The sequence below is a fragment of the Phyllostomus hastatus genome, unplaced genomic scaffold (genome assembly GCF_019186645.2).
Source record: "Phyllostomus hastatus isolate PE091 unplaced genomic scaffold, TTU_PhHast_1.1 phas_scaffold_93, whole genome shotgun sequence".
NCBI lineage: Eukaryota > Metazoa > Chordata > Mammalia > Chiroptera > Phyllostomidae > Phyllostomus > Phyllostomus hastatus.
Window position 1 is genome coordinate 36653046 of NW_025334042.1, and position 24222 is coordinate 36677267.

Consider the following 24222-nt stretch of genomic DNA (forward strand, 5'->3'; position numbering starts at 1 on the left):
CTACCTAAGAAGTTTATGTTTTTCCAATGTTCTGCAAATTCTGGGGTAATAAAATGTCAGAGTCTCAAAAATAAGATTCTTTTGTACAATGACCATTCTACCAAAGTCAGAGAATTTTACTAGGCCAATTTTAACTGGCTTAAACTAGCCAATTCACACAAGGATTCAAAGAAAATACACTCTTACATTAAATCATCTTATTCATTCTTTGTTTCTCCAACACAGAGCACATATCCTTATACTCATTCACTCGCACTTTTTCCTCGCCCTCACACTCACTCTCACCCACACACACATTTATACACATCCCCAGACGCACACTCTGCACACGTCATCAGACTAAGACAGCAGAAGACTATACTAATTCCTCAGAAATGTTAATGTATATAGTAAGTATTACCTGGCTTTCAAAGGTAGAAGGAAAACTGGGAAAATATTAAAATACAGAACACTTACAGTAAGCTTGTTCTCCCACTTCTCTTTCACAGTAATTTCTGGATTAGTTACCCACTGTAGAGAGTTATCAATGAGGGTTTCCACTTCAGAAACTTCTTCATGCTGAAAAGGAGTTTCATATCTTCAACTAGGAATTCAGGTAAAAGACATACACTATTATATACGCTATTATATAAGAAGTAAAAGTTTATTATGAAGGTAATTAGGAAGACACCAGAGAAAGTTCCTTCTCATCTAATGCCACCAAGTGACTTGCCTTTATCCCAGGACTTTGCCATCTGTAGATGCCAACTCTCATCAGGTTCTCTGTCCATGCTGAGTACACACAGAGAGAGTTGTTTTCCAGAACAAAGCCTATGTATTTTGCTTCTCCTCTCCAATGGAAGGAATTGAGCATTTTCATGGATTTTTTTCATTCATTAAACCAACTACCTACTACTATACATGCTGAGAACTGTGAAAGGGATTGGAAATACCAACATGAGGATTCTCTGCTTTCTCTGATCATCTAGAGTTTCCAGTCAAATATCACAAGAAAGAAGTACTAGCCATTAGCTAAAAGGAAACTGTCCAATAGATACCATGTCTTCACCCCTTGGTACTAAAGAGTAACCTGCAGGAAAACTATGTTCAAGTAATCCATATCTAATAGCCAACCTATTGTCCTGATTGACTCAGAACTAGATCAATTTCAGGAATGTTTGAGAAAAATCTTCTCTTTCACAGTAGGATTAATTTGGGGCTTAACAACAAACACACATATGTTTGTGCTCTGCAAACAGGTTGTAGGTCAGTTATCTGCAGAGATTCCTAGCCAGTGCACCATGAGAGGCATGTGCTATACAGTACCAGCTTCTGAAGAATAGCTGTGAATTCCATTCCCTTTTGTTCAAGCTCTCTCAGTAATAACAGCATCTCTTGGTCCATCATTGTGTCCAGAGACGACAAGCTGATTAAATTGCACTGCCACTTAGCGTCGGTGTTCTGAAACAATTATCGAAATGTTCACAACTCTGTCTTCCTAATAATGAATATTCATTATGTTTCTTTTATGAAAATAGTAGTCTGATGGAATCCTTCTATATCTCCAGAAAACTGTTTATATTTTCTCTCTAGTGTGCCTTCAACTTACCATTTATTTGTTCTTAAGAAAATATCATTTATCCTAGAGATAACATTTACATGTGGGTGCTGTAAACTGCGATGGCTATAATTCTATGAACATAAGGGAAGGTGAAAAAAATCACAGAAAAAAAAATGTTGGCTGCAGGGTGCTCAGCAAAGCTCATTGAAAACAAACTGGTTTCTTTTGTTTTACTTGTATTTATAGAAGACGGTCTCAGATAATGTTTCATAAAGCACATTTCTTATACTTCTCTCAAAGTCTCTGTCTCATCATATTTTAGATACAGTACATTTAACTTTCTTCTTGCTGTTTGTTGGAAAAAGGTCAGAGGACTCTTATTTCCAGATTGCAATGCAAAGGCAATCTTCTTCACCCATGAGTGGGGTAAACTTCAGAGCCAGAACTTTGCCAGCTGTTGAAAGCCCCTGCTCAGAAGTATAGAGTTTCACAGCCTGGCATCCTGACATTATCATTATCTCAGAGGCCTGAGGATGAAAACACACTGCCAGGGCAGATTGGCCATCATGTCATTGAGTCTGGCAGTTTGGCTCTGTGTCAAAAACCCAGGAAAAGTGATGAGTATTTGAAACAGAATGTCAGGAAAGCCCCTCCCTCAGCAGAATGTCCAAGGCTGCCTGAGATGCGTCAGATGAAGGCAGCATATGTTGGCCCTGCATCCTTGGCAGAGGAAGTTCAAACAGCATTTTGCCCCAAGACGTTCTTCCTCTCCTTCCAAGGTCGTATCACAGCTGTCAGCCGGAGGACATTCTGACATGCCTACTGTCCACAGACATGGAGAGACCATCAAAGTGGTGAAAAGAAAGCAATTTGCTAATGAAGTATTTCCTAACATAATAAGCACAAAACTGGAAAGTATACAAGAGTGGAAATATAGTATTAGGGGGGTCCCAACATTTCATCCCCAAGAAGCCTTTTGATTGTTTCTTAACATGTTGTAAAGACTTGGGTCTACCTGACAAACTGAGATTTTTTTAAAGTAATAATTCATTTTGCCATTTTAAAATTAACCAAAAACATGTAAAAATGCTAATTTCTGTTCAAAATGTAATAATCACTGTCATTGAATTGGATGGTGCAATTACATCCTAAATTTCATGCTGTTTCTGAGCATCTTTATTTATGGTTGATACATTTACTGCAGGGGATTGGGAAAGTACTGTTAAATAGTTCCTGGATCTCTACTGCTACTTTTAGCCCCCCAGGCTGGGGAACATGCAAGTAGTTTGTGCTGAAAAGTACAAGAATATAAAAGCTTCTAAAATCTAAACTCACTGAATGCACAGTTCCACAACCCCATGCTTGACTCTCCCTACAGTTTTCAGCCATAACTTGAAAAAGGTCCATTCTTCCAGATTGAGACTTTAGACTTGGACTCTAAAAACTATCAGCAGATTATCTTAAAATGTCAGAAGTGCTTTTCAGCAAGCTATTAACCTTCACTTAATAGTAAGTTACCACATGTAGTGATTATTTCTTAAAGCTTTCCATTTGATGATAACTACCTACCTCTGCAGACTGAGCAAGAATGAGTTCACAATGTAAAGATTTTTCTCCTTCAAAGATGAGACTCTTACACTCTCCACTGACATTCAGTTGGATCCCATTCCTTGAGAAAACAAGAACAGTAATCCCGTTGGGTTAGGTGTGCCTCCAACATTATGTCTTGAGTTCCCAGAATAAGGTATGTTTATCACCAGTCAGTAAGCCCATGCATGTACCAAGGATTATGTAAAGGATGTGGGAGCACAGAGACAAGAGAGAGTTTCTGCCCTCCAGGAGCTGCACAGACTAGCAACACTACGTGGTTGCAGACAAGTAGGCCACATTATGTGTGTGTTTCTTTAAATGAATTGGGGCCAATAGTTAAAAATTAGAAAATTTCACTAAAAATCTAGATTTCTGGCTTTTCTTAAAAAAACAGACAAACAAACCAGAAGGTGTGGTCACATGGGGTTCATATATTCTTGACTTAACAATGAGCTGGAGCTAGGCAGAGCAGCTGCCTCTGCCTTTATCAGGGTGATGCACTTTCTCATTTGGTAATTCCCACAGTGTAAGTATGTGCACTCACCCCACTGGCTTTACTCTTGGCACCTGAGTGGCTCTTGTGGACTGCTGGACCAGCATATTATACATATTCAGAAACAAATGATTGTAATGGAAGATCATGTATGTTAGAATAGATGTAAGAACAGCATGCCCTACATACACTCAAAAGGGTTACTTTCATCTCAAGGTAAGAGAAAAGCAATGGAAGGCCATGAAAAAGTTGTAAAAAGTTTTGTTAGAGAAAAGCAGAGAAAATGTCACGTACAAATGTACAGAAGAAAAGAATGTGGCACATTCAAGAATTGCACACAGCTCGGTAGGCCAAAGACGCAGGGTGGAGGCACGTGAGAGAAGGCTGGTGAGGCATTGCTATGTACTTACCCGATGAGTTCCTGTTGCAAGTGCTGTAACTCACAAGCCAGTTTGTTTTTATCCCCTCGTAAATTCTGGAATCACACACAACATGAGGGTGTACATGTTGCTCTGGTAGGGAGTTTACATGTACATTTAGCAACCCCACCATGCAAGCTGAGAGATTATTATGGTATACCTCTATAATGTTCCCATATTCTATGATAGTTGACTTAAGTTCTTCTATTCTTAAATCCTTCTGAAAAGTAGAAGAGAAAATTAATAGCTAATAAATATATTAGTTTACAAAATCATGTTTATTAAAATCCCTATTAATCTGAGTCACAGAAGAACTGTAAATGCCCAATGAGATAAGATCTTCTATCAATCTCATAGTGAAAACAGAACCAGTCTGTTTTTGTGATTAAAACCACACACAAAGTGTGGGGCAGAGAGGCAGCTATATCTCACTGGTGACAGTACGCTCTGTGTTTGCCTGACCAATGGGATCAAACCCTCAAAGGTAATTCTTAAGGTGGAGTCAAAATTATATTTATTACCATTATATATTTAAGAAAAAAACATCCGTCTTCACCAATTATGGAGGCATCCAATTTTATTCAGCTCCAGTGGTATCTCTGTTAAAAAATCAAAATTTTGTACTGCAAGACCAGAGGCTACAGGAGGTGTCTGACCTATAATTTGATCCCATGACTAGCATGGTGCCAGGAACACGGGAAGTGCCCAGTTGATATCTTATGAAGCTGGGCAGGAGTGCAAAGTGGTGGAATCAGAGCTGCAGAGGAAGGGAATGGCCACCCCTACCACAATATCACTATAGACAGACCGAGAACACCCACAGAGAAGAGATAAGTTTTTACAATATTCAATATCTTGGTCTACAAGCTATTCAGGACTTCTTTGAAATGTCATAACATAAATGGAAAGGAAGAGAGATATTTCTTTTCTTTTACTTCCCTATCTTGAAATGCAGAAGTTTATTAACTCAGAACTGTGTCCTTCCTGTATCTCTTAAAGCCACCATAACCAGAATCCTTTGCTACCAGATAGGCAGTGATCATTGGGTACAAGGATAAATACATTATCTATCATTCTATCTATCTAGCTATCCTATCTAATCAATCAATCAAACTAGGGAGAAAATTTTTCTTCTTTTTGCCCCAAATGAATGACTGCACAAATATTTGTGTTATTATGCATTAAAACTGCATCATTGTATCTGTCCATTGACTGATGAATTGGCACACTAATATTTGTTGCATTGACTAATGAATACCACCAAAGTTTAGAGGATATGATAAAACTTAAACCAGGTGGGAAAGTCATTATTTCATTCAAAAAATATTTTTGTGAAGTTTATGAAGGAAAGTCTAATATTATTGACAGAGCATTAGAATCAAATATTTTAATAGGGGTGAAGTTACACAAATGTCCATCTCCTTTATAATTTGGATAAAGCTAGCCCATCCCACAGGACTTCATGGGGAGGGACAGAACCAACCTTCTGCAAACTTGCATCTTTATTAAGCAAAGTGCTCTCATACATTTGCAACTGCATCTGAAAAGGAACAAAGATAGCTCAGACCACTGGGACATTCCTTTGGTAAAGGACAGTGCCACAGAAATCACTCCAGTGGGAGACATGTTTCTGAAGCACCTTTAACATGCATTTGTTTGTCACTTTTAAAAGAACTTTCATATAAACCTCACAACAATCCTAGAGACTTCGGCCATCGCTCTCGCTTTATCAGAGAGGAAATCAATACTAGACATGAGTCAGAGACTTGCCCAATGTCACACACAGTTAGTGACAGAACTGAGCCTAGAATATGTCTCCAACTCTAGCCAAGTGCCTTTCCCAACAATTCATACTCCATATAATAAGAGGACATATAGAGTCTTCCATTTTTTTGCTGAAAATATAATTTACATGAGACATGAACAAAGACTGCATGTGGACATATAGAAGGCTCTTCCTCTTTAAAAAACAGTTTAAAAATGTTCAAGATTTCTTTTAGCAAGGTGAATAGTAAGGATGTATCAGTTCATTCAAACCAAAAGCAAGCCTGTTGGCACAGGATTCTAAATATGATATAACTGATAAATATGTATATTCATTGAATTGAAAACCTGAAAAAATAATCTGCATAGTCAGAAGTAGAGTCATCATAATTGTACATATTTGATATGACTTTATACTTCTAAAGGTATTTTCACATAATCATCTAATTTGAGTTTACAAGTTCATGTATTAGGTAGAAAATATATCCATTTAGTACATGAGAAAATTGAGACTTAATGAGGTTAACTATTTACAAAAAAGAAAAAGAAAAACAGACACACACAACAGTGTTTTGATTGGCAGAGGGAAAGGGAGATGGGGAGGGGGAGGAAGGGCAACAGGGGGATAAATGGTGGTGGAAAGAGACTTAACTTTGCATGGTGAGCACATGATGCAGCGTGCAGATGATGGGCTACAGAGTTGTACACTTGAAACCTGTATGGTTTTATTAACCAAAGGCACCTCAATAAATTCAATTAAAAAGAAAAGAATAAAAAGTAAAATTGTCTTTGGTGATGCTTGCACAACTTTGTGAACATACCAAACAACACTGACTTGTCCATTTTAAGTGTGTGAGTCGAATGGCGTGTATATTACTTATCAGTAAAGCTGATACATTATAAAATAGAAATTGCCCTTTATGTAATTCAGACATCTTAAGGAGTACAAATTTTAAAATTTGTAACGAAAGATGATTGGATCAATGAATCCCATACACCTTCATAGAGTAGTATTAGCTTGATGGAAGAAAATATTTTATCAGTATTTGGGAAGTGCTTACTTGGTGCTCTGTGTCAGTTTTAGACAACTCCTCAATATTCTGTTCCAGTGCATATATATCCATAATATTCTTGGTATTCTAATGCAAAAGAAGATAGTATTCTTAAATTTAGACCAAAAACTAAATAAAAAAATAAAAGAACACAAAGTTTTTATTTAAGGAAGTAGTATTTTCATCATTAACATCATAATCCACTTTAATCTAAGGGACAAAACTTTAAATTTTGTCCCAAAATAACATGATCCTTTTAACATGACCATCTGAGAAGTACCTGTTATCTTCCATTCACTCCCTAGTCATAGCTCTCACATTTACCATCACCAGCAGCCTGGCCCTTTCATTATTTTAACTGCAACATCTCACTCTTCAACCACCACTTATTGTCTTTCCAGATTATGTCTTTCAGCAGCAACAAACCTTCAATCCCCACTGCAGCCTGCAATCCACTGATACAACCACCCTCTCATTAATATTCCACTTTCTCATGAGCTCAGTTCCCTCTTTACTCAGCCTAAAATTTTCTGTAGTCAATCATTATAATCATTCTTTTTCGCATCCCCTCCATTTCCTTGCCTCTCGCCTGCTTCTTAGTATTTGTTTAATTCTAGTTTGCCATTCACTCTGAGCCCACACCCTTTCAGATAAACCTTGTTAAAGAAAAAAAAAATGAACCAACAGCTCACATGTTAAACTCATAAACTTTAACCTCAATGTTTACTGGTGACTATATCATATAATCCCAGTCCATTCATCGGGCCATTTGCCTAAACCAGGGATTTGCAGACTACACAAACTTCACCCCATGACACAGGCCAGCTCTAGCTGACCCCCTGGTTTTGTAAATAAAGTTTTATTAGAACACAGCTGTGCTAGTTTTTTCTTCTATTGTCTCTTTCTGCTTTCACACTACAATGGCGCAAGTGAATGGATGTGATAAATGCTTTTAGCCAGGCAGCCCTAAAAATATTGACTATCAGGTCCTTTACAGAAAGTCTGTGAACTCCTTGCTTATTTTATCCCTTCTCTCTCCTTGAACTTCCAATGCCTCTTCCAACATCCTCCCTCTCAGTCAATAACTTTGCTCTGTATGACACGGAGACATTAGAAACAATCAAAAGTTAACTTCCTGAATATATAATAAATACCTCTGGATATATTATAAAGCATTTGCTGATCTGCACACTTCTCTCCACCACTACTGTTAACTGCTTCACTCCAAGCCTCCATCAGCTTTTGCCTGGATTATTAAAAGGGCCTCCTAATTGGTCTCCCAGCTTCCATCCCACTCGGTGTAAACAGCTGGAGTCCATACAATGCCCATATAAGACTCTGTGGGCCTGGCTTCCGGCAGCTCTCTGCCAAACCTCTTGCTATTTGTTCCCTTTGCTCCACCCACAATGGCCTTGCTGTCCTTCAAAAACAGCCCAAGGTCTTTGAGCTTGCCATTTCCCCTGACTAGAATGCTTTTCCACAGATAAACCTCCTTTCTAATTTTTAACCAAATGATTAATTTCACAGTGCTACTTTTATCCTAACCACCCTAGTTTAAATTGCACTCCCCCACAATTCTGTTTTCATTCTTTTTTCTTCATAGCACTAGTCACCATCGAACATGCTAGGTTCACATGGGCTCTTTTGCTTAAGTTTGTCTTTTCAGCATCTAGAATAGTGCCTAGCACATAGAGGTCTCCCAATGAATACGTGTTAAATGGGTGAATGAATGAATGCGAGTAGCCACCTGAACCATTGGGCTGTTTGTTACTCTCCACAATGCATCTGATTTTTGCCTCCTAGAGGAATCTTAGCTAGCAGTGACACTTGTATGTACTATGTCACAATGAAGAGTTTTAAGTCTCCTTTCTTCCACCTTAATTCTAAACAGGTTTGGTACAATTCTTTGATGCTAGTCACTCATCTTAATATATGAGAAGAAAGACATCTTACATTGGGAGCTTAATTATAGAGCACTAGTTTTATGAAAACTGACCTAATAACTGTAATACATCTGAATCTAATGTAGGGTTGCTTCCCAATCTTTAATTATTCCTTTCCAACTCACAGTGAAATTTTTTTAATGTCCACTTGGCTCTTATTTTGGATAAATCTCCAGATTGTTCACCACAGCTTAATAAATACCTCTGATAAACTTATATGAAGCCCAAATAAAAAATGTATATAATACTTAACATTCAAAAGATACCTACACTGAATTTCCCTCCAAAATAGTAACTTACTAGTAGCTTTGTTACCTGTTCTTTCAATGATTTAATGCTGTTGCTTAAAAACTATATATATTACATAAAATTATTTATTTTTAGAGATTTTACTAATATTTCCTAGCATATATGAGGTACATTATGGTTAAACAAATGGGCTCACATGCATTATCTTAATCTCTAGAATAACTGAGGGGATAGATATTATTAACTCAAAAAAGATAAATGGCTTTCCCATGATGAGACTTTCAGTGTATTTAAGATCTGCATCTTAGACTTGAGATATTATGTAATAACAAAAATTATTAGATAATGTCTAGACTTTTCTTTTTGATTTGTATAGTTTTTAGATGACTTAATTTCACTTCATCTTAAATCTCAACTTTTAAAATCTCATTTCTTCCACAGATATACACAAAGGTAATAGCATACTTCTGTCTGGACATGAAAATCCGATCCCTTCTTTGTCATTTGTCATTTTTACAAAACAACCTGGCTTTTGGCCCAGAGGAGTCTGAATGCTTCCATGATTTCTATTTAACCCGGGTCAGGACCCAGGACTGTGTGATTCCCATAGGTTCCTCTGTACCCATATTTAATGATGTCAACATACCTCCTCTTGGAGATTACGAATCTTAAGAATCAGAGACCGGTTTTCTGTCTCCTGATGTTTTAAAAAGAAAGGTAATTGAAAATAGTTAGATGATTATGAAATAGTACATATTTATTTCCAAGACTATCAACATTCTTTCCTTTTATGAACTTTAAATATGGCATTGACATATCACAAATGAATTTTGTCTGGAAATATTTTCGATATGGTTCAATATGTTTTTGGCTTCCAGTTTCTTGGGATCTGGGAGAAGTCACTGTTCTCCTTGAGTCAATCTAACTATAACAGTACAGAGGGAAAGATGAAGGAAAAGGAACAGCCTGGCTTCTTTCCCTGCTACACAGTGCCATCAACCTATGACAGGTAATGTGAACTCACCTACTTAAAGAGCACTTAAAAAAAGATGTTATTTATTTATTTTTTAGAGTGAAGGGAACGGAGTGAGTAAGAGAGGGAGAGAAACATCAGTGTGTGGTTGCCTCTCAAGTGCCCCCTACATGGGACCCGGCCCACAACCCAGGCATGTGCCCTGACTGGATATCAAATCAATGACCTTTTGGTTCACAGGCTGTCTCTCAATCCACTGAGCCACACCAGCCAGGTCATCACTTTGAAATCACAGGTTCTAGCTTTCTACATGAAGTTGTTGATAGTCTTAGGTTCCACATTACCAGAACATATGATTATAAAAAAACTATTCTAAAATAAAGAGTTCCAAAATTCAGAACCATCAGAAGAAAAAATATTCCAGGACAAAATATATGCCAAAATATTAAAAATAAATCTTGTTGATATGGTAGGATAAGAATTTTGTGGAATTTTTTGTCAATACGCATTTCTTCATTGCATAGAATAAATAGGCATTCCATTTATAATGTACAAGTAAAAAGGGAAAACATGTCAGAGTAGGATGTCACTGGTATGAGAATAAAAACACGTATCCCACATAATTGGAATCAGAAGACTTGAGTTCAAGTTTAGCTTTATCATTTATTAGACAATTGACACTGAATAATCAAAACATCTTTGGACTTTACCTATAATTCTACTAGTTTTTTAATGAAAAAGAACTACTTTTCTTTCTACCTCATAGAATTTTTATTATGACCAATGAAATGAAATATTCAAAATTCTTTTAAAATTTAAACCAGTATAAAATGCAAGGGATTGAGATTGTATATCAAAGACTCTGCACTTTTAATGATAGCTAACATTAACCATCCCTAGGAGGAATGAGGACATTGACTACTTTACCTGTATTAACTCATATGACCTTTCCAGTCCTAGGGTTTAAGGACGCTGAGGCTTAAAGAAGTTATGGTTTGCCTAAAGTTACACCACCCTAGAAGTCAGGACTTGACGGCTGGCCATCTGACTTTCAAGCACGGGCTCCTGATCATTCCTCTACATTGCCTCCATGTAAAAGCTCCTCACTGGTTCTAAATTACGGTTCTAAATTAAGTCTTTCCTGTAGTGCATTCATAGGGACTTGCAGAGTCACCTGACACTCAATGAGTGTAGCCACCACATTTTACTACTGAGGTAAGAGCTAGGTTAAGCTGTGCTGGTTGTGGGAGGTCACAAGTGACTGACACAGGCCTGCAGCACAAGTTTCTTGATGAATTACATACCTAAAAATAAATTAGTCTGAATGACTTTCAGCTGGCCTCTGCCAGCGTTAGCAATGCTAGAATACTGCTGGATGATTATGTGCTTCTCTGTTGGTTGAGTTAAATTTCAGTCTAAATAGCAATTTGCTCTAAAAATTACAAGCCTGTGCTTCTTTAGTATAAGAACTGATTGATGGAACTTCTCAGTAACCTGGAAGTATTGAGAAGACTGATTTTTTCAAAAGTGAGAAAAAGTTGAAAGTTTGACAGATAATTTTGTTTTTTTTTTTTATAAAACTTCAGTGGTTTTGAGTATCAGGTATTTATGAATTCACCTGTGAATTTCAGGATGCATTCCAGAGATCTTCTAGATATTCACAAACCATTATGATTATGACCAAGCAATTTGTAAAGAATTTTAATCTTGGTTCAAAAGGAAAACACAGGGTTTTTTTTCCTGCCTTGATTTTTCTAAGGTATTACCATTACTCATTTATCAGCCTATTGACTTCTGGTTTTTGCCTCCACATAAATCCTCTTGAGGTTTCAAGGTACTTGGATGACTTACTAATTGTTTGTTCTGCGCTACAATTGCAGTCTTCTGCTCTTCTGAAGCATTCATACTAGTTTTCAGTTCCTCTAGCTCTTCTTTTAACAGATTTGTTCTCATAATAGCCTGGTGGGCACTGTGGAGGTGGGGGTGGGGAAGAAAGCAATGAGCAAAACCGCAAATGTAACTGCCAAACATACTAACAAAAGCCAAGGACTATTTTTGGATGCACTTTGAACCCTCCTGAAAATATAAACCAGATGTCAACAATAGTAAAAATATACTCACTATCTTTCATAGTCCTTGGAAAAGGAAGGGATTTGAAGGGGGTAGAAATAGGATGTAAGGAAAAAAACATATTTCTAAAGATAAAGATTTGGAGAGTTCCTTTGAAATCCTCATTGGCTAAATCTTACAGTTCTTTCCTTCTACTAGTAAGGTGTAATATTAATGAATGCAATTCCATGAATATTTATTGAATAACACCAAAAGGGAACAGAATCTCTTTCTGAAAAATCAGAAGAAGCAGAAAAGAGAAGTACAAAGGGCTTAATTTTGTAGACATTGGCATTCTGGCTGCTCATCTAGATTCTCTAGACTTTCTGTCCTTCTGTGAGTAACCCAATTGCCTTCTAATACATGTCTTCACTGCTTCAGTTAACCAGAGTCAACTTATGGTGCTTGCAACCAAAGGTCCTGACTGGCACATTTATCCAAGGCATAGTTTTTTTGTTTCTGTTTTTTGTTTGTTTGTTTTTATAAAAGAAATACTGAATCATTGCATTGTAAATAAATAATAAATAAGCCAATTGTGGAATGGAAAGAGCTTGAGGTAAGCACAATTTGTTATTTTATACATTGGTTTGGAGGTTGGACTGGCTGGTCAAAAAATTACAAGGATAAGAGTCCATGGTCAGAATGCTTTACCACCTTTTCAAGTTAACTTAAAACTTTTCTCCTTAGAACATTAGCACCTACATCTTAAACAACGACTTTGAGAACCTGTTGATTTCCTGGAAGTTCAAGCATCTTCCTGCAAACCACTGTACCAGCATTTGACGCTGTATTTCATGTCTCTTAGGTCCTTTAGTCCTTTCCATCTTAAGCTAAGGTCAGGAACTTGTCATCCTTCTAGGGTGTAGGTCCCCTGAGGACACACTTCAAATCCAATTCATCAATAAATCTCTCATAATACTTAGCATGGGACTTAGCATAGAGTAAGAGTTCTACCAAATCACAGAGCTACTTTGGATAGGTCCACACTAGGCCCCTAGGTAAAGTGGTCTTACACAGAGAACACCATCCCGAATTACACAAAGAACATCATTGCTAGAAAAGAACCGACAGACTTTGCTCGTGGAAATATAAAACGGTACAGCTGCTTTGGAGAATAGTTGAGCAGCTCCTCAAAATGCTGAGTATAGGTTACTACCCAGAAATTCCACTTCTAGGTATAAACCAAAAAGAACTGAAAACATGTCTACACAAAAACTGGTACACAAATGTTCATAGCAGCAATACTCATAAGATTCAAAATAACCCCAAAGTCCATCCTCTGAAGAGTGAATAAAAAAAATGGCATCTCTCCATATGATTGTTTTTCAGCCATAGAAAGGAATGAAGTAGTGATACACGCTACAACATGAACGGGCCTTACAACATTGTGCGAAATGAAAGAAGCCAGACACAAAGGGCATGCATTGTATGGTTCTACTTATCTGAAATGACTAGAATAAGCAAATCCACAGAGACAGAGAATAGATTAGCAGTTGCAAGGTACAGAGGGGAGGGGGAAATATGGAGTGACTGCTAACTGGTATGGGATTACTTTTTGGAGGAATAAAATGTTCTGGAATTAGATCATGATATTCGCAACCCTGTGAATATACCAGAAGGCACTGAATTGTACCTTTTAAGAAGGTAAATTTCATGCATGGAAATTGTATCTCAATAAAATATAGATTGTTTTTTAAAGTAAAAGAAAAAAAACACAAATAAACAATATCTCAAAGTTCCTAGCACACAGTACCCCACACTGGCTCACCTTTTTATCTGCTTGTGCAATTCAGTACAGTCCTCAGATAATTGGCCATTAGCTTCTTCCAAGGTTTCCACTGCCAACTTAAACTTAGTGTTTTCCTTCTCTAATTTCTGCTTGTTGAAATGCAGTTCTGCTACATAGGTAATCAAATCAGACACCTCTCTGCAAATGAAATAAGGAATGACAATAAATAATCTTCAACATGTCTGATCCCTTCCAGTCAAAATAAGGCATAAAGTTAAGCCCAAAAGGCTGAATTATTCCTGCGAGATTTTCTACTTTATTCTCTCCCATCTTCAAAAATGTAGTTTATTTATACAATAAACATTTATTGAAGTATTTATTGTAAGAACATCAGAGATTGCTCCAGAAATGCCAGGTATTCATCATCTGCCAGTTGTAAAGTCAGCCTGCACTGCCTTTGTTTATTACTTTCCACTTCACTCCCAACATTTGTCTCCATCCACACTGAGGAGTCCCTATTTCTGCCTGGGTTATGGGAGATCCTGAAGTAAACTGACACATTAGTCTCTTTAGTGAAGGGATCTTGGTAGGTTTTAAAGGGCCTTTAACTAGAAAACAGTTCTTAGAGTCTTATATTTGTAGTTCTTAATTTAGTATTCATGTTTTCTAATATTTTCTATAGGGTGTTAATGTTTGTGTGACCAACATTAAATCACAAACCCTGGGAAAGTCTGGCTTGCATGTCTCATGGAGTCCCAGGCCCCCTCTTGCTCTTTACCGTCGTATCCCAGTTCTTAGCATAGATTGGGCACGTGATTTTTAAATCACCTTTTTGCATGAGTAAATATGAAGTGGCAAAGATAAACTAAAGGAGAGAGAATCACATTTCCCTAATATCTAAAACTCACACATATAGCAAAAAAAAAGCTTTTTTCTTTAAAAGTATCTATTAAAGAAGTACTTTAAAAATAAACCCTAAAAGAGCTTAAGGTCAATGTCATAACTCTTCTTCAAATGGAACTGGTTTTCCATGGAAAACACATGATGTCATAAAGGAGAAAGGTTCCATGAGTGAGAAAATGTTAATTTATGTAATACTAGTCTTATATAATTTGTGTTTCTAGTAGAAGTAGTTCTAAAGCATTTCGAATAGAATAGTTAAGAGTTCAAAATAAATTATGTTAGCTCTACCACAAAAAAGGTGGAGTGACTTTATCATAAGTAAAATATATAAATGTATAAAATAAATAATAAAATTTGGGCACTTGAGAAAGCATTATAACTAAGAATGCTTACAAGACTTCTTTAGATGCGTCCCCACCCAAAGCCTCGAAGATCCGTGATGTAGACTCTGTTGTATCTGTGGTCATATTAACTGAAACACATACGAGAGAGTTGTGTGAAAAATCTACTTCTCCAAACCACAACAAAGTGGCAGAACAATCACAAGGAAACACATACATACTTGCTCCCCCTGATGGTATGTTGTCCTGTTCAGGAACAGAAGCAATGATGCTGCTGCCAGATCCACTAGTCACTCCTCCCCTGTGGTCCAAAAGCAAAACCAGTGAGCTAAGGCTCTTTGCCACACCAGAGCTCAGCTAAATTTTCAGATATGCTATGTACTTTCCACTTCAGGTGTCTGTTTCTGGATTATAAAACCACCCATGTGTTCAGCAACTATTTGGAGCCCAACACTCTGCTTAGATAGTGTAATAGAAAAGACACAGGAGGCATTAATTCTTTCCACCTTCCATAACCTCTTAACCTAACATGAAAGAGAAAATGTGTGTGCATAAAGAGGCTGATGATGTACAGCAGCTAGGATTAGGGGACAGGAGGTCTCAATGGATTAGGAAGTCAAAATTGGTTGGAGTGATAAGTGGACACTTGTGGAGGTAGCAAGACCATAAGACTTAAAAAGATTGGGAAGGAAAAGACATAAACACCTAATACTTTGAGATACATTGAGGGTGTAATCATTTTCTCTCTCACATGGAAAACCATGTCGAACCTACACGAATATTACTGTGAGCATTTCACTCTTGAAATTTTGAGGAAGACTCTGTCAAGTACACAAACTCTAGCTCTAATCCCCCAAATAAACACATTAAAATTTAATTATTTTTTAACAGACCCTACATTATAATTTAAGTTTTGTTCACTGTCTCTCTGGAGCAGTCATAAAATTCTCTAAATTTGTTCTTACATCTCATTGTGTCTCCACTGAAATGCCTGTCAGAAAGTGACTAAGTAGAATGATCCATACACCATTCTTACTATTCCTTACTATGCACCCATCACCATTTCTCAGTTTTTTCTTATATTTTGTATTTATATCTCCCATATTTATTTTTTCCTATACACTTTTATAAAAACTAGAGATTTGTCCTCACACCATTTAAATGGATTATTGATATTTTTATTATATAATCAAATTTAAATATTTTAGAAAATGACAAAACTCGTAAGAAAAAATTAAAACCATCATGCAAAAATAATAATGTTGTAATTTATTCTTTCCAACTTTTCCTTATATATTTTTTTACAAATATGGGATTACACTACATATATTGATTAATAGCCTATTATTTGAAATACATATGAACATTTCTCTTGTCAAATATTTATCTAACTATAATTTTGAGAGACTATTTAGGATTCTATTGTATGGGAGTATTATAATTTATTTGTCTAACCCTCTATTTTAAAATATTTAGGTTGCTTATATTTATCACTATCATAAACAGCATTCTACACAAATATTAATGTACATAATTGGTTATTTTCCTTAAAGTTACATTAATAGCTTGAACACATTGCATATTTTTAAGGTTTAGTACACATTCCTAAATTGCTCATGAAAAAAAAAGCTGTAGCGACCGGCACTACTGCCAACAGTGCCCAAGAGGCGGCTTAATTCTGCACCTGCCCTGACAACATGGGATGGAGCAGTTCTTTTAAAACTTTGCTAAACTAAAGGGCAAAATGGAATGTCGTCTTTATTTGTATTTCTTTGATTACTAGTAAGATTAGATGTTTTTATATATTTATCTTGCCTTCACCATTAACTCATGATGTCAAACAACATTTTGGTCATTTTAAGTCATCTATGCATCCTAACCCTAGGCGAGATTCTAGCAAGTTTTGCTATGCTCTGAGCTCGAAGTTTTCTTTAAGCAAATTTCTAGTACCTGTCAGTTGATAGCTAGAGATCAGTGGCTGAGTAAAAGCCACAGGAATCTGGCCTCCTGTGAAAGAAGGTGGCTCTTCTGCAGGATCTACCAGGGGCACCTGGCATCATGGTGCCATTCTCCTTCATAATTGCTTTCTATCTCCTATATTTTTCCTTTTCCCTTTTGTTTCCCTGTATTCGAGGCTTCTGTATTACACTCACTGCCTAAACATCCCCATTGACCTCAAAAGGGTGTTCACTCCGAGTGTAGGTGCACTTGGGCATCTGGTGGTCAGTGTCAATAATTTGCTTGGCTCGTGTGCCAGCTCAGTTCTTTGTGAGAATATGTGCTGCCCCTGCTCACAATAAATGAATGTTATCAGAATTAGCATCATATTAACATAACACATTCTCAAAGTGTGCCAATCACTATCATCATCACCTGAAAACGTGTTAGAAATGAAGATTATCAGGCTTCACCCCAGACTTACTGAATCATGGCAGGGATGGAGGTGGGGGGCCCACCATCAGGTATAATATTGTTCAGGTGATTGCAATGAATGCTAAAGTGTGAGAAGCACAGAGTACAATATTTCCATCAAGAAACAAACAGTGATTAGTATTAATTATAATCAATTATTAAAACAGCCTGAAAATGCTTCCTGCTGATTACCATTTGTTTCGGCAGCAAGCCATCCAGTCCTCCATGATGGTGTGGAACGTCTCCAGATCCACAGGCAGGTCTCTGTGTTCGGGACCAAGCATGTTCCCTAGCTCCTCAAAGCCACCGTCTTCAGAATCTTGATTAGTTATTTGTCTCAGGTAGTCTATTATTTTGGCAATTCTTACTGAGCCTTAGGAATAAAAAAGGCAAATTAGTTTTGAAAGATGGGTTAGGATTACTTTTTGTAAGACAGGTCCTTAACTCTCTTAGGTTCCTTGGGTCCTGGAAACACACTACATAACCCTCACAGTCCCGCTGAGTTGGCATGGTAGAGTGGTAAGAGCACTGGCCTTGGGCTAGAATCTAATGGAGCTGGTATCAAATCTTGGCTCTGGAATGTACCAGCTGAGTGGATTTGGGAAAATTACTTAGTCTCTTTGAGCCTCAGTTTCCTTATCTATGAATGGGAATGATACCTATCACACAGAGTTGTTGTGAAGTTTAAATGTGGATGATGTGTGTTATCAATAATCAGTTGTGGCAGGTGATCAAAACGTCACTTTTGCTTTGTCTCTCATTCTTTCCTTAAAAAGCACTCAATAAAGTTTTTCCTCTGCTCTGGCTAAATTTGAGTCTTAAGTAAATACTCTGATTTGTTAGGGGGGAGAGGAGTCAGGGTAGTGAGGTCATTCTTAGATACAGTCAGCCCTACTATCACATTCAGAAATTAAAATCATCCAGACTGAGCTACTGACACACCAATCTTCTTTAAGACATCTCTTTTACTTCTGACTAAGGTCTGCCTTGGTCCATCTGCCTTGGGGAGGGCTGTGGTAGAGGGGGAAGAAACAAGTAGACGGCTGGCCAGGTGGAGGCAAGAGTAAAGATTCTTCTTCCCTTAAGTAGTAAATATAGAACATGACATAAATATATATTTTTAAAAGTCTAGCCCTAGCTGGTGTGGTTCAATGGACTGAGTGCCCGCCTGTTTCCCAGAGTTTCCCAGTTCTATTCCCCATTGGGGCACATGCCTAGGTTGCAGGCCAGGTCCCCATCTGGGGGCATGTGAGAAGCAGCTGATCAATGTTTCTGTCCCTCTTTTTAAAAATAAGTTAATAGAATCTTTTTAAGAAGTCTAATAATTAGGAGAAGGATATAGTTGTAAAGAAAACTTTAAGGAGATTATTAATTTAATGGCAAATGTTACTTGGCAGTGATAGAAAATATTAGAAAGGGAAAAATATTAATTCAATTACTTAAAAAGATGATTTTTGTTCCTTAGGATCAATTAATTAATTTGCTAGAGTGGCTCACATGACTCAGAGAAACTTTTTACTTGCTGGATCACCAGTGATTGGCTAGAACAGCCAGGTGGGGGATGCACACAGGGTTAGGGATGTGGAAAAGGCACAGACCTTCCATGCTCTCCCTGGCTCACCACTCTCTCCAACTCTCCCAGTGTCTGTTCACCAACTGGAAGCTTTCTGGAACCTCCCCTTTTGAGGCTTCACTACACAGGCATGATTGATTAGATCCTTGGCCACAGGTCAGCAGGGTAAGACTGAAAGTTCCAACCCTCTAATCTTGGAGTTGATGCCTCTGGCAACCAGCCCACATTCTTAGGTGGGGGTCTAAAAGTCACTTCATTAACATAACAAAAGACAGCATTATTGCTCTCTTACCTTAGGAAATTCCAGTGTTTGAGAGAGCTCTGTGCCAGAAATGAGACAAAGAATACCTATTTCTTATTATAAATCACAATATCGCAGATGCTGAAACTAGTGAGTGAAGTTTGTTGAGGAATAGAATATTTACATGGATTCAATGTATTTTCCCATAAATTACTTATTTTTTAAAAGATTTTATTTATTTACTTTTAGAGAGGGAAGGGAGGGGGGAAGAGAGAGAGAGAAACATTAATGTGCAGTTGCTGGGGGTCATGGCCTGCAACCCAGGCATGTACCCTGACTGGGAATCGAACCTGCAATACTTTGGTTCGCAGCCTGTGTTCAATCCACTGAGCTATGCCAGCCAGGTCCATAAATTACTTATTAATTACAAAGGAAAAGTAGTAATTTCACAATAGGAAAACAGCAGTCACTGTTAATATCAGTAGTTAACTAGTTATTAATGAAGAAAAGGGAAGCAAAGGGAATTAGACATTGAGTTTAATAAACTGGGGAGCATACGCTTGTTTGTTTCATCAGAAGACTACAGCTTCACACCCCAGGGGATCACAGCATTGCTGCACCAAGGGGATTAACACTCCTTCCTTCCCCCTCCAGTACCAGATTGTGATTGTTCCAGGGCAAAGGGGAGAAGCTTGGACAAAAAGAGCCAGTCAGTCTAACTTGGGGGTGTAAACCTATCAAAAACCCACAAAATCTTGGGAAGCAGGCTTTGTTCTTTTGAAAGAGCACATGGTCATATCCCAAACCTAAACTAATATAATCCCAGGGGAACAAAGAAATGCTTTTACTTTCACTTGGTATCTCTATCTCTCTTTCTCCACCTCAGCCCCCCTCTGTCCTAGCAATACACCTGCCCATTTGTTTGTGCATCCTCTCTCCCAGGAACACCCAACCATTTGGGTCTAGCAGCTACCAGGGCCTCTAGCAGACTGTGTGGGCTCCAAAAGGACTAAGCTTTAACATGAAGCAGAAACTCTGGACACTGGTCTTTGTCTTGGCCTTGCTGAACAAATGGTTGGATTTTTTCCATGGCAGGACCAACAGAGATGGGACACAGAGGCAGCCTACATTGGAAACCCACTCAAATAAACTGTGCCACACCACAATTTCCTGGGCATGGTTTCTTGGAATGCTTTCCTTGTGATCACATGGAAGAGTCTAATTTCCACAGAAAACACTACCACACTAATCAAGTAAAGTTAAAAATCCTGATCTGTGGTACTGAGAAGAACACATCACCAGGTAGTACCTGTGAAACTGTATAACCTGAATAATCAAGAGGAAATATCAGACATTCTACAAAGTAACTGGCCTCAACTCTTCAAACATTTCAAAGTTATGGAAGACAAGGAATCTGAGCAATTGTTTCAGGTGCACGGAGACTAAAGAGGAGTGACAACAAAATACAAGAAGTGATTCTGAGTTGAATGCTGGACCAGGAAACAAAAAGGCTATAAAGTACATTACTGGGACAACTGACAAAGTTTGAATATAGAATTTTGATCACTGTTCTGTGGTCATGCAAGCAAATGCCCTTGTTTATAGGAAATACACGTTGATGTACTAAGGGGTGAAAAAGCCACCACCTACTCTCATCAGAAACACAGTCAAGCTTTTACCCTGCCTCGCCTTTGGGAAACAAGACCCAGGACTGCCAGACAGTTGATGAAGCAGGGTGAGCTTCTCTTATAAGTTAGTACAGCTCACAAATTAGGAAGAAATGTCACCATTAGAATGTCACCATTTGCAACACACAGTGAAAGAAGAGATTTAAGCTTCCACCATCAACAGTTCTGCCTTCTGATAAAACTACATAAGACGTCTATGTAGAATTCTTGCCTAAAAAATAATAAAAAACAAAGTTTTACCAAATATTCGGGACAGAGAAATAGGTTGTGTTCCTACAGTCACACCATCACCAAAATTCAGACTGGGGGAAACACTGAGATAAAAAACTAGTTTTGTTAACATATAACTTAAAATACAATAAAAATGAGAGATGGAAAAGTAGCATAGATATAAAACAGATAACTAATTACTATGAACAAATGTTTCTTGCTTATTGATTTGAACAAGTAAACTGTTTAATAAAAAATAAATTTCTCATGTAAATGAGGACTTTTGAATACTGACAAGATATTTGATATTAAGAAATTATGTTATATTTTTAGTCATAATAACATGGTAGTTGTGTGTGAAGTCAATCTTTTAGAAATATGTATTTAAATATTTATAGATGAAATGTTGTAATGTCTTGGATTGGTCTTAAAATAATCCACAGTGGAGAGAAAAATGTTTTGGTGGGATTAAAAATGAGACATAATTGGTTATGACATATATTTAAGGATTCAGCATACTATTCACTGTACTTCTGTATATGTTTAATTTGTTCTAAAATTATATATAATATATTATATATATTCCAAATAAAACAAAACCATATTGACAGAGGATATTGATGAAGAGTATGAAACAAAACACTAACAACAGGATTACTGATGGTTTTCTCCTTTCCTTTTGCTTATCTATATACTATTAATTTTATTACAGTGAGTATGAATCATTTACATACTAAAAATTACTTGCAGAAATTTTAAGAACATATCTCTAAAAAAAGCAGAAGTGAAAATCTAAAATGAAAAATTTGAGCTACATGCATTTTGAAGTATCTATTTCTTCTGTAGCAACACTGATGACATGTCAGTAGTTCCAATCCATGATTACAGCTCATGAGTCAGTTGATAAGCCTCAATGAAGCCATTCAAGATGCTGATAAAACGTGCACCATAGGTACAAGGAGAGGATAAAGAAATAACCCACGCCTAGATAGCCACCCTCACTCCCACATTAGGCTGCACCCCCACGTGTGCTGACACGGGTCCGCAGAGCGCTGCACAGAGTCATTGCCCTTCCTCTCCCAGTAGAAAGGGCAATGACTTGATGAATGCTACAAACAAGGAACAGGGAGTTTTCAGCCCACCTCTGCCCTTTGTGTCACAGGCATGAAAAATGCTGGTGAAGAACTCTCCTTCCCAGGCCCTGTTCCTGCTGTAGGTTGCACCGTCCGTGCCATCATCAGGTCCTGGTTTCCATCCTATTAGAAGAACAAGTTTGCACCTTCAGAAACACTTTTCTCTGCTGCAATGATGAACTATTTTTTTTGTTTTAATTTTAACAAAGAAACCATTTAAATAAACATCAGCATACAATACTGGTTACTTAAATAGACCAAGCAAAAAAGTTGTCTTGAAAGATCTACTAATCATTTTTTCTTTTAAATTTTCCTAAAAGTAGGAAAAAAGCAGCGAGGAAGGAGAGAAGTGAGCTTTTTTTGCGCTGTAATGTGAAATGTGCTCTGTGAGAAAGCAAGTAGCATAGCAAACAGAAAAACAGAGGGAAAGCAGAAACTTAGCTGTCAAGAATATGGGTCATTTTACGGTGTTCTGTCTCTCAGTGCATGTCATACATGAGACTCTGTAAGCAACCCTATAAAGAGAGTTCCCAAAATTTCAATTGAAATTGGCCTGCAAAACTTATATTCTCTCCTTGACTGACTTACTGGCTGTACTTACAATGTGCACTTTCTTCTTACATGTTTTACTTTCTCACACACACAAGTAAAATTGCTAAAATGATAGCTTTTAGCAAACATCTGGGAACTATATGAAGTTTAACTCCCCTCTACCTATGTGTTCCCATCATGGCGTTCTAATTTACCCTGGAGAAAGTTTGTTTTCAGGTCAGTAGAAATGCCAGTAATCATGATTACCATCCAGAATTTCTATCAGGTTTTTAATTGAAATCATATAAAATACTTATATTTTACATATATAATTTTCTTTGAAGACTTAAAAAAACTTAAAAAGGGAAAAAATGGATGCTTCCATCCAAACTTTAACATGGCTTTATTAAAAGAACATTAAAAGATGAATATTTACCATCTTCATTCCAAGACCATTTTTTCACCACTGAATCCTGAGGAGTAAAAACTTTAGAGCTTTGATCAGAGGTGGCATCCAAGTCAAGTGTTAAGGTACTAAAATGATTTTCATTACAATATTTATTCAAATCCTTATTAGAGAAGGGTTCCCCCTTTCTGATCTGGGATACCAATGATATATAATTCTGGGAGCTTTGCCAGCTTGGCCCTGAGATATTTTCAGAACTTGCGAGGATAACAGAGTATGATGCTTTCTCAGGGGAGCTGGGAGGAGAAGTGGACGTGATTCTTGCAGACACGGTGTGAGGAAATGGAATGAAGGCATCATCCTCCTCCGAACCTGAGGAGTGAGTGTTGGGGGTCGTCATTTTCTTCAGTACTGCCTCCAAATCTTCCCTGCTGTGAGCCTGTGGACTATCCAAACTGCTGGGTTGGAATTTGATAATCTGTTGAATTGGGTTGGAAAGCTCTTCTCTCCTTTGAATGGCTCTGATTTTTCTACAGATGCTTTCCACTGGGTGATGCCGCTTCTCAGTCACCTTCCTGGCAGAAGCCATCGTTGATTTCCTCCAATGACACAGGTGAAACGGCTACAGTACAGGCAAAAGTAGACAAGGAGTTTAAAGTTAGCTTTGTCCTAACAACAGTTTAGCAATAGGCTATTTGTTCCTAAGTTAACTTTGGAGGGATTGAGATAAAATGTCTTTAAATAACTGTCCCTAAACAATTGCTTTATACAACTTCCCATGTGTTTCACTTTGGCACTCAGATTTCTAGAAGATAGTAACTGTTAACACATCTAAAATACTTACCACATGCCAGGCATGGTCCTTAGTCCTTTATAATATCAACTCATTTCATCCTCAACCCACTCTGTGAGGTAAGCATTAC

The 24222-nt window shown here is 37.4% G+C and overlaps 1 protein-coding gene across 1 annotated transcript in view; it reads right to left on the reverse strand.

Moving 5' to 3' along the window:
* The window catches only part of IRAG2 (inositol 1,4,5-triphosphate receptor associated 2), a 74479-nt gene extending 50591 nt beyond the window's left edge, over window positions 1-23888 (reverse strand). Inside the window, exons 1-15 of the mRNA XM_045830126.1 lie at window positions 23330-23888; window positions 22372-22485; window positions 17710-17890; window positions 15327-15406; window positions 15158-15236; window positions 13901-14059; window positions 11875-11992; window positions 9697-9747; window positions 6868-6945; window positions 5526-5582; window positions 4203-4262; window positions 4034-4098; window positions 3110-3209; window positions 1306-1440; window positions 457-558 (exon numbers count right to left, since the gene is read on the reverse strand). Of these exons, the coding sequence (XP_045686082.1) occupies window positions 457-558; window positions 1306-1440; window positions 3110-3209; window positions 4034-4098; window positions 4203-4262; window positions 5526-5582; window positions 6868-6945; window positions 9697-9747; window positions 11875-11992; window positions 13901-14059; window positions 15158-15236; window positions 15327-15406; window positions 17710-17890; window positions 22372-22485; window positions 23330-23888 (1938 nt within the window). The remainder of the gene's footprint in view (window positions 1-456; window positions 559-1305; window positions 1441-3109; window positions 3210-4033; window positions 4099-4202; window positions 4263-5525; window positions 5583-6867; window positions 6946-9696; window positions 9748-11874; window positions 11993-13900; window positions 14060-15157; window positions 15237-15326; window positions 15407-17709; window positions 17891-22371; window positions 22486-23329) is intronic.
* Between the last annotated feature and the right edge of the window lie 334 nt (window positions 23889-24222).